The 11,553-nt window shown below is 42.5% G+C and overlaps 1 protein-coding gene across 1 annotated transcript; it reads left to right on the forward strand.

The window, feature by feature from the left end:
* Nucleotides 1-501, forward strand: LOC109807075 (uncharacterized). The gene has a single exon (XM_020369603.2). The coding sequence runs from the start codon at nucleotides 1-3 to the stop codon at nucleotides 499-501; it is 501 nt and encodes a 166-aa protein (XP_020225192.2).
* The last annotated feature ends 11,052 nt before the right edge of the window (nucleotides 502-11,553 follow it).

Here is an 11,553-nt window from a genome sequence, read left to right on the forward strand (position 1 = left end):
ATGGAAGTCCGCTGCAAACTGTTCATGGGCATACTCAAAAAGGCAGCACTCGATTGGTTTAGTGGTCTCCCTGACCGATCAATCACCGACTTCGATGTCTTTAGTCGGCTCTTCATGGCACAATTCGCCGCTAACAAGAAGAAACCACCAATCACGTCGGACTTGTTCGACCTCAAGCAGCAGCGCGAGGAGTCTCTGAAGGACTTCCTACAAAGGTTCAACGAGGTCGCCTTGAGGATAGCGTCGTTGGATGAAAGGATGGCTGTCATTGCATTCCAGAAGGGCCTGAGGTCTAGAGCTTTCGACATCGCGCTGGAGAGAGCGAATTGCCAGACGATGTCAGAGGTGAGAGCCTTTGCACTGAGTCACATTAAGACGGAGGAAGGGCAGATTAGCAAAAGAGCAGCGGAAAGCCGAGAAGTAGGGGCAACAATAAGGAGGGAAATAAGCATCTCCGACCGCGATCGGATTGGAGTAAACGACGCGACCGTTACAACATGAAGGAGGGCAATTATCGACAGGCTGATCATGGTGGTCGGGCAAGGGGCGAGTGGACACGCAACAATGACGAAGAGAAGTTTACTCCACTCAATGTTCCCAGGAGACAGATACTTCATGATGTCAACAGCGCGTCGTTGTTCGAATTTCTAGCAGCGATGGAACGTCAATTGGGACCCTTTAAGACTGATTGGTGCGAGTTCCATAGAGCTCATGGACACTCCACTGAAAATTGCTTCGTCCTAGGGAGGCAGATTGAGCGTTTGATCAAAGAGGGGCAACTAAAAAAGTTCGTGGCAAGAAAGCAGGAAGAAGGTTCATCGGAGAGGCGACGTAAACACATAGAAAGTGGCTCAAGGAGAGAACGATACAGAGAAAGGTCTCCCCCCAGGGACCCGCCATCAAAGGTGTCAGAGGCCCACCAGCAACCCATCCACGGGGATTTCAATACCGTCGCAGGGGGTTTCGCCGGCGGGGGAGTTACCTCAACTGCCTGAAAGAGGTACACTTATTCGGTGCTGACATTATCGAAATTCTGGCGACCATCTCAGCCTGAGATTTCGTTCTCGGAGTCAGACTATGAAGGAGAATGTGTATAGATTTCACTGATTTAAATAAAGCGTGCCCAAAAGATTCGTACCATTTGCCGAATATAGATTGCCTGGTTGATGGCGCGTCGGGGTATGAACTGTTAAGTTTCATGGATGCGTACTCGTGTTACAATCAGATCCGAATGCACCCGGCAGACGAGGACAAAACTGCATTCATCACCGATCAAGCCAATTACTGCTACAAGGTCATGCCCTTTGGCTTGAAGAACGCAGGCGCAACGTATCAGCGTTTGATGGACAAAGTATTGGTGAACCAGCTGGGTAGGAACGTGGAAGCTTATGTGAATGACATGGTGGTGAAATCAATGAGTCTGAATCGGCATTTGGATGATCTGCAGGAATTATTTGAGACCATAGGCAAGTATTAGCTCAAGTTGAACCCCGAAAAATGTTCTTTTGGGGTCCAAGCGGGAAAGTTCCTTGGTTTCCTGCTAACTCATCGTGGCATTGAAGCAAACTCCGATAAGTGCTCGACGATCATCAATATGAGGAGTCCAGCAACGGTGAAGGAGGTGTAACAACTTGCAGGACGAATGGCATCTTTGTCGCGTTTCCTTTCAAAGGCAGCTGACAAGGCCCTCCCGCTTTTTCAATGCTTAAGGAAGAATGATCGTTTTACCTGGACGACCGAGTGTGAGGAGGCTTTCATGGAGCTAAAGAAGTCGCTTGCATCGCCACCAATCTTGACGAAACCATGGTCGAATATCCCTTTATTGGTTTACATATCGGCGTCTGACCGAGCTGTCAGTGCAATTTTAGTCCAAGAGCAAGAAGGCTCTCAAGTTCTTGTGTATTTCGTGAGTCGGGTGCTACAGGGAGCGGAAGTGAGGTATCAGAAGATTGAGAAATTGGCTCTTGCGATACTGGTTACTGCGCGGAAGTTGAGGCACTATTTCCAGAGCTATGAGGTAGTAGTTTGAACTGATCATCCAATTAGGCAAGTATTACAGAAGCCCTACCTGGCAGGAAGAATGATGAAGTGGTATGTAGAGCTATCAGAGTACGCCATCAAGTATGAGCCCAGAGGAGCAATCAAAGCTCAAGCGCTAGCTGATTTTGTGATGGAGATGACCTCACCTGTTGATGAGGGAAATCCCGGAGAGACACAGTGGATCCAATCAGTGGACGGAGTCTCAAATCTTGGAGGAAGTGGAGCGGGGATCGTCTTGGAAGGTCCGGGAGGAATTTTGTTGGAACAATCATTATGCTTTGAATTCCGAGCAAGCAACAACCAGGCCGAATACGAAGCGTTGTTAGCCGGCATGGCATTGGCGAAGGAGATGGGGGCGACGAGTTTATCAGCTCGAAGTGACTCTCAGCTGATCACAGGGCAGGTAGCTGGAACTTTCCAAGCAAAGGACCCTCAACTGGCTAAGTACTTAGAAAAGGTTAAGCTCTTATCGGAAAATTTCCGAGAGTTTACACTTAACCATGTACTGCGAGAGCAGAATTCGAGAGCAGATCTCCTCTCTAAGTTAGCAAGCACAAAGAAGCCAGGAGCCACTCGGTCGATCATCCAAGAAACCTTAGCTCAGTCGAGTATTAATGAGCCACAAGAGAGTGTTCTTTTCATCCAAGAAGAGCTCGATTCGTGGATGGGACCCTATATTGCATACCTGACTCGGGGGGAGTTGCCAAAGGACAAAAAGGAGGCATCACTGATACAGAGAGAGGCACCCAGGTTTGTAGTCATCAACGAAAGGTTGTATCGAAGGGGTTTCAGCTCTCCCCTTTTGAGATGTTTGACCACGTCACAAACGCAGAGAGTGATGGAAGAAGTGCACGGCAGCATGTGTGGAAGTCATATAGGAGGGCGAGCTCTAGTATACAAAGTTGCGAGGGCAGGGTACTTTTGGCCGACTTTGAGAAACGACTGCGTCAATTGGGTTCAAAAATGTGATGGATGTCAAAGACACGCAACGTTGCACCACTCTCCAGCCGAACGACTCCATTCAATCTTGTCTCCTTGGCCATTCAACAAGTGGGGTATTGATATTCTCGGCCCATTCCCGATCGCGGTGAGACAGTTGAAGTTCTTGATAGTGGCCGTAGACTACTTCAGCAAGTGGATTGAGGCGGAGCCCGTAGCAACCATTTCGGTAGAGAAGGTAAGGACATTTTTATGGAAGAATGTGGTATGCAGATATGGTGTTCCCCAAGTACTCGTATCAGATAACGGGACGCAATTCGCGAGTGGGAGAGTTCGTGATTTCTGTAGGGAGATCGGCATCCGAATGACATTCACTTCCGTTGAACACCCCCAATCTAATGGCCAAGCAGAGTCGGCCAACAATGTTATACTCTCCGAATTGAAGAAGCGCGTCCAAAACTCAGGCACTTCGTGGGTGGAGGAGCTTCCCCGAGTGCTATGGTCATACCACACAACCGTTCATTTGCCGACCCAAGACACCCCTTTCAACCTAGTGTACGGAATGGATGCGATGATCCCGATCGAGATCGCAGAACCCTCAGTGCGTATTACAGGCTTCTCCGAGGAGGAATTCGAACAGGGAAGACGAGTTGATTTGGACTTGATCGCAGAAACAAGAGAGAGAGCAAGGATAAATCAAGTAGCAACGCAGCGAAGGGCAACTTTCAAGTATAACACAAAAGTCATCCCAAGAGACTTCGTGGTAGGAGACCTCGTCTTGAAGCGTGCTCAGCTAACTCAAATGAGGAACAAATTATCACCTAAATGGGTCGGCCCTTATAAAGTTGATGATGTGGTCGGCAAAGAAGCTTACCGATTGAAGACCCTGGACGGAGGGAACATACCGAGAACTTGGAACGCTGCAAACTTGCATTTCTATTATAGCTAGTCTTTTCTATTTGAATTAGGTGCACTCTTTTCCTAACTCAGTATTTTTTCCCCGTAAAAATGAGAGGGGTTTTTGCTGAGAAGGTTTTTAACGAGGCACCACAAACTAATAATTCCTCAATTTTAATAAATATCATCCCCTATTGTTTCTTCTATGATTTCTAACATGTCTTATATTAAAGGCACCAAAACTCGTGATTGATCGGCAAAAGTCCGACTGGGCGAGTATAAATAACTTGAAGACAAACTCGTGATTGATCGGTAAAATTCCGACTGGGCGAGTATAAATAACTCAGACAAAATCGTGATTGATCGGTAAAAATTCGACTAGGCGAGTATAAATAACTCGAAGACAAACTCATGATTGATCGACAAAAATCCGACTGGGCGAGTATAAATAACTCGAAGACGAACTCGTGATTGATCGGCAAAAGTCCGACTGGGTGAGTATAAATAACTCGAAGACAAACTCGTGATTGATCGGTAAAAATCTGACTGGGCGAGTATAAATAACTCGAAGACAAACTCGTGATTGATCGGCAAAAGTCCGACTGGGCGAGTATAAATAACTCGAAGACAAACTCGTGATTGATCGGTAAAAATCCAACTGGGCGAGTATAAATAACTCGAAGAAAAACTCGTGATTGATCGGCAAAATTCTGACTGGGCGAGTATAAATAACTCGAAGACGAACTCGTGATTGATCGGCAAAAGTCCGACTGGGCGAGTATAAATAACTCGAAGACAAACTCATGATTGATCGGTAAAAATATGACTGGGCGAGTATAAATAACTCGAAGACAAACTCGTGATTGATCGACAAAAGTCCGACTGGGCGAGTATAAATAACTCGAAGACAAACTCATGATTGATCGGTAAAAATCCGACTGGGCGAGTATAAATAACTCGAAGACAAACTCGTGATTGATCGGCAAAATTCCAACTGGGCGAGTATAAATAACTCGAAGATGAACTCGTGATTGATCGGCAAAAGTCCGACTGGGCGAGTGTAAATAACTCGAAGACAAAAACTCCCAGACTCAATCGGAAGTGGGACGACACCTAACTCTTCATTAACTGTTAAACACGAATTTCTTCACTCCAATCGGATTAATCGGTAAATAGCCAACCTCTATTTCGGTTATTGATTCTATCAAGCACTACGTTTACATCTTCAAAGCAAAGTTCCAACGGTCATAGTTCAATTTCCTCACTGTCTGCAGTCAGAATTTGGGAGACTTGCTCGGTCCAAATTTAATTTTAAGTTAGAAAATTTTCCACTCTATGTGAGTCGGAATAGGGCCGACTGGCTATTTAAAATTTATTTTTAAATTTGAAAAATTTTCCACTCATTGATGTGAGTCGGAATCTGGCCGACTGGCTATTTGGAATTTCATTTTATGTTATAAAAAAAATTCTATTCATGATACAAGTCGGAATTGGACCGATTTAGCTTCATAAAATTTCATTTTTGACAGAAAATTTAATCGGGATTGGGACGATTGACTCTCTAATTTTCAATTTTAAGTTTGAAAATTTTTCCACTCATTATTGAAGTCGGAATTCAGGCGACTCGGTTATGGTGAATTGCAAGTCGGGATTTCGGACCCAAGGCGACTACTCTGTATCCCCAAACTACCAGTTTAAAAATCCAAGTTTTTAGAACTACTTTCTCAACTATGAGATCGGAATTTTGACGATTGCTTTGGGTTTTAAAACCTAAAGGTCTAACATACTTTTTGATGTGGATTATATATGGTCGACATTTGGATGACTGCAAGGTCTTCAGAAACTTCACAAGTTTTTTACTTAGAATATTTTTCCATAGTAGGGATCGGAAGTTGACCGACCACTTTCGGTTTAACAACATCTTTTCAAAATTATATTTTGCCTCTTTGGATAGGGCAATCGGAATTTGGCCGACCACTTTCGGCTTAACAATACCAACTTTTTAACTTAGATTATATTTTGTCTCTTTGGGTAGGCAATCGGAATTTGACCGATTACTTTCAGTTTAAGAACATCTTTTTAAAAGATATTTTGCCTCTTTGGATAGGGCAATCGGAATTTGGCCGACCACTTTCGGTTTAACGATACCATCTTTTTAACTTAGATTATATTTTTCCCCTTTGGATAGGCAATCGGAATTTGACCGATATTTTTCGGTTTAACAACCTTTTCTTTTTAACAGATTATATTTTGCCTCTTTGGATAGGGCAATCAGAATTTGGCCGACCACTTTCGGTTTAACAATACCAACTTTTTAACTTAGATTATATTTTGTCTCTTTGATGGAACAATCAGAAATTGACCGATCACTTTCGGTTTGAAAACACCATCTTTTTTAACTTAGATCTTCTTTTTTAACATCTTCTTTAAAATTTCACTAAGGTTTTAAAACCATTTTTAAACAGGATTATTTTCTTATAGTTTAAATCGGCATTTTGGCGATTTCTCGTCATTTTAAAACCTCTTAAAGTTATTTTCAATTATTAAGATCGGCGTCTCGACGACTTAAACTTGTTTCAAGACTCAAACTTCTAAGACTTAGAATTACTTTCTCATTACTAAACTCGGTGTTGTGGCGGCTTATCACTAAGCTTTAAACGTTGATTTTATATGTTAACATAATAATGGGTGCATTCGACATTCAAATGACGAAGTTAGGTGGAAGGCGATTTCCTAAATCTAATTACGCACAATATCAAGCAAAAAGAACGTACTTCATAAGTGTTTCAAAAACAAGTGAATAAAAATTTGTAAAGGCAACACAGCAGAAATAAAAAGCATAATGGCGGGCACAAGTTTTCGGGGTCAAGCTCAATCGTCCTCCGGGGGATCCACGAGTTACCCATCCATAAATTCTTTAAAGTAGCCGAGTCCCCCGAGGTCGATATCAGCGTGAAGAAACTTCACTTGACTTGTGGCAGCGTCGAAACCTTGTACAAACTTTTTCAACGAGTCCATTTTGGCAGCTTGAAGGTCAACCTGCAACTTTTCAACCTCCAACTTCACTAAGGCTAATTCATTCTCAAAGACTTGGGCCGCATCGGCGCTCTTGTCTCGGGCAAGTCGGATCTCCCCAAGCTCCTTCTCGAAAGCCTCCTTCTCGGAAGCCCAAGCCTTCCTCTCCTCCTTGAAGGTACGGCGACCTTCAAGCAGTTTGTCACGTTCAGTAGACACCCATTTCAAGTCGGCCTTGCTTTTGTTAAGTCTCTCCTTAAGAGAAGAAATTTTCTTTCCTTGTACTTTGGTCTCCCTCACTAACCCACGAACCTTATCCTCGTTGATCAAAGCAAGGGCAGAAAGGCGATTGGTCAAGGACTCAACTCCCTTAGCAATGGAAAAGGCACTCATCCTTTCCAAATCTTCCTTGTCGCCGACAAGCAAATCGGTCTCGCGGAGGTGGGCGGAGTGATTGAATTTTTCATCCCAAAAAGATAGAGCCTTACCGTGATCGGTGCCACGATCCACCGGGTCCCAATTCTCCCCAAGGCACATGCTTAAGGTCCTTTCAGCAGATTGTACTTCCGTGTCGCCTTTATCGCCCTCGACAGCTACAACCGTCTCTAAGTTCACCACCGAAATATGCTTCTCGGTCTCCCAGCGATGTTTGTGGGACGTCTCGGCCACATTATTGACCAGAGGGGTCGGCCTGCCAGTCTCACCGATTCTCAGTAGCTGACTCCTCCACCCCGGCGACTTGGGAAGCCTTCTGCTGCTTCCATAGCTTGGCCAATTCCCGATTGCTCATGCTTTCCATTTTATCTGCGAAACAATCTAACAAACATCATGTTGCAACAAAACATATAAATCATAAGGAAATGGAATAACGTAAGGGGTGATCGACGAGGGACCGATTACCTATATATATTTTCAATTCATTGGGCCTATTTTCTAAATATAGGAGTTTGGCAGTGTTGAAAACTGTTTTCAATTCCTCAAGTTTCCTAACATCATCTTGATCTCTCTCAGGAACCTTCTCGGGATTTAGTCCACCAAAGGGATTTGTTCTCTCGTTCCAGTACAATGGATACCCTCTTAGTAAGTCCTCGTTGCCAGGCGTACAATGAACTCGGAAATATGATTTTTTGAAGTCCTTGTAGGATGACTGGAAAAGAGTCAAAATTCCCCGATCTGATACCCCATGGACAGACACCCAACTACTACGCTTATTGGTGCGGCTTTCAAAAAAATAAAAAAAATTTTCTACAGTCGAGATTATGCCGAGTCCCATACATATAATTTCAAAACCTCGTACAAACGCCCAACTGTTGGGATGCAGTTGAGTGGGTGCCACATTTAGTGCATTCAACACCCCCTTTTGGCACTCGGTAAGTGGCCACCTGACCCTGAGTTTAGAAATAAGGGTCGCATAGCAAAAGGTGAAATTCTCAGCAGAGTCTCCCCCAATACACACAGGCTCCCTATCTACGCACAACTCACAAACAAGCATGTTATCACCCCCACTACACACCACATGCTCCCTACAAAAACTATCCATCTCAGCCCAAGAATTCATTAAAGATGCACAACGAAGCACATCATCCCTAACCCACTTATATGCCTCCCCATAACTTACGACCGCCATGGTATAAACAAATTCAAACTTAAAGGGCAACTAAAGGTTCTCTGTGAACAAAAAAGGCCAAATAGGTTAGATAGGCGTACCTAAAGACACACAATAACCCTTTCTCACTCAACAAAAGCCACCGGAACGCTGAAGGCCGCCGTGGACCACCGGAGTATATCAATGGGCAAAGGCACACCGTTGAGAGAAAACGCCGAAGGAAGGAGGGGGAAAACAAAACCCTTTTGACCCCAAATAGGCCTATATTTATAGGCCGCGAGTGGCGTATGTGATAAGCCACATCAAAACGCAGCGTCTCGAGGGAAACGCATCATTAAAGCTGAGGCTTTTGAGTGGAACGATGCAGCTTCTAACCACGGGGGGGGGGCATTCACCTACTCAACCCAAACGTTTCAGCCACGTGGCATGGCAATCATTCAATTCTCTGCAAAAAATGGCTGTGAATTAAATGCATGTCTCCTGTGTTTCCACACAAGGGGTCGCGACGTACGGTATACCCGAATAGGGGAAACGTGAGGTCGTACTAACATGGCTGTTCGCGGATTACCTAAAGCCCACACTTGTTATCTCCGAAGGAGAACCACTCGGTCATCATAAATCTCGGTCGGAATCCGACCTGGATTCGAGCTCAGGACAATTAAAGCCCTTACGCCTTACAGGCTTAGGGCTGGAAGGCAAGTGTACCGTTAGGTCGGTAGATTATATTTGGATTATTTAAGAATGAATTTTTAATATAATTATAGCATTTATCTTAATTATTTTTTTTATTGGTATTCACCTACCATAAACTTTACTTCCTTTACAAATTGACATCCTAAACTTTAATTTTATCCTAATCAATCATTAAATTTATCCCATTTGTAAATAGATACTGTACCGTGAGGTCGGTAGATTCCCGAGCTAACCTCACATTCGGATAAAGCTCGGTCGGAATCTGACCTGGATCCGAGCTCAGGACAATTAAAGCCCTTACGCCTTACAGGCTTAGGTCTAGAAGGCAAGTGTACCGTCCCAGTCGGATTCTGACCGGGACCCTTCTCATCCTACCAGCCGACTACCAGCCTGGCTGATTCACTCTCTCAGACTTACTCGGTATATATCCGACTGGGTAGGCGGCATCGGTCAGATGCCGACCTCGCTCACCTAAAAGAGTTTACTCGGCCATTATCCGATTAAACACTCAATAGGAGGCTAGTCGGTCGATGGCTGATCCCACCTTCGCATGAAGAGGCTTTCCGACAGTAAGGACAAGGTCCCACTGTCTCTCACCAAATATTTTCCAGATTAGAACGGTTAAGGAAATCCCTATATTCTCGGGGCCCATGAGGCCCGTAAACAAGAAACTATAAAACTAAAAATCCTAGAGTTAAGAAGGCAGATTACACTTTTGAATGCTCTGACTTGAGGCTTGACCTAGGCAGAAACCCTAGTCCACCCTTTGGCCGGAACAGATACCATAAACTTTAATTTCGCTCCAATTAATCAATATACTTTACTTTTTCTTGCAAATAAACACCATCAACTTTACTTTCATTATAATTGACATTTAAATTTTATCTTTTATATAAACAAATTTTTATCATCAATTTATAGATAAACTATTTATCTTAAATATCAATAATTCATTTTGTTACAATTATTTTTGAAATATAATAAAAATATGAGTTTACAAAGAAAGAAAAAGAAGAAAATAATAATAATAAATTAAAAAATTCTATATTTGATTTTTTTAATTCTAAATTTTATGATGTTTTAATATATAGAAAAATGATATATGAAAATAAAACTAATATATGTAAAAAAAAACCTAATAAATAAGTGTGATTTAAAATAAATAAATATTTCTTTTTTTTTTCTTAGTAATTTAATTCTAATATAATATAAGAGATTATTTATAAAATAAATAAATTTTGAGAATTAATTAAGATAAAATTAAAATCAAGGTATTATTTTGAAGAAAAAAAATAGTAAAATTTAAGGATCAATTATAACAAAAATTAATGTTTATGGTGCCTATTTCTCTATGAGGATAATGTTTAAGGATAAATTGGGATAAAATTAAGGATAAAACATCATTCGGATCCTTAAAAGTTATATTGTTGGAACTTTGGTTCTTGAAAGTATAAAAAATTAAAAATAAAGTTCTAGAATATTTAAAACATTACTCACTTTAGCATGTGGCTAAAATGGTAATATCAACGTATGTTCAAGAACTAAAATGACGATAAATAGTTATTTTCTGGAACTTAAATGAAATAACTAAAACTTTTAAGGATTTATTTAGACTTTTCTTAGTTTTAGGGGCTAAAATGTCAGCAACATACACTTTTAGGGACCTAAATGGTGTTTTATCCTAAATTTAGAGTTTGTAGTGTTTATTTGTATGGGAGGTAAAATTTAAGGGATCTAAATGTTTTCTCCATATTATTATCAACCTCACATGTGGGTTGTAGGTGCGCGTATGAGTATTAAGACACCTAGAGAGTATGGGAATGAGGATCAAAATTTTACTTGCACAGGTGTGGGGTCAGTGTAGACACCCAATTTCGTCCCGGGGTATACAAACAAGATAGGACATCAGAGGGTCCAAAAGCCCAAATCAACTATTTTTAGTCGACCGAAACGGTCTGTTCCAAATTTAGAACGGGCCATTCCCAAGTCCGGAATGGGCCGTTCTTGAATTGGAACGAGTCGTTCCGAGACTCCTAAGAAGGCATAAAATTGTAGGTTGGAACGGGCCGTTCCAGACCAAAACGGGCCGTTCCAAACCAATCAAAGGGGCTAAAATTTATACCCCGGAACGGGCTATTCTGAAATCAGAACGGGCCGTTCTGGTTTTCGGAACGGGCCGTTCTAGGGTACAAATATAATGCATAACGTTCGGATCCGGAACGGGCCGTTTCGAATCCAGAACTGGCCGTTCCGGCCCATGTCTGATGCCTATAAATAGAAATCTCGGCCACAGTTCTAGGGGACTCCAAAATTTCGTCTAGACTCCTTAGAGCTCGAAATTTCTCTCTTTTTCTCTCTCCCTC

The sequence above is a fragment of the Cajanus cajan genome, chromosome 1 (assembly GCF_000230855.2).
Source record: "Cajanus cajan strain Asha chromosome 1, NIPB_CcT2T_4, whole genome shotgun sequence".
Classification (NCBI taxonomy): domain Eukaryota; kingdom Viridiplantae; phylum Streptophyta; class Magnoliopsida; order Fabales; family Fabaceae; genus Cajanus; species Cajanus cajan.

What these genes read in the sequence shown, in the direction of transcription:
- LOC109807075 (XM_020369603.2), top strand. Translation starts at nt 1, where the DNA reads ATGGAAGTCCGCTGCAAACTGTTCATGGGCATACTCAAAAAGGCAGCA.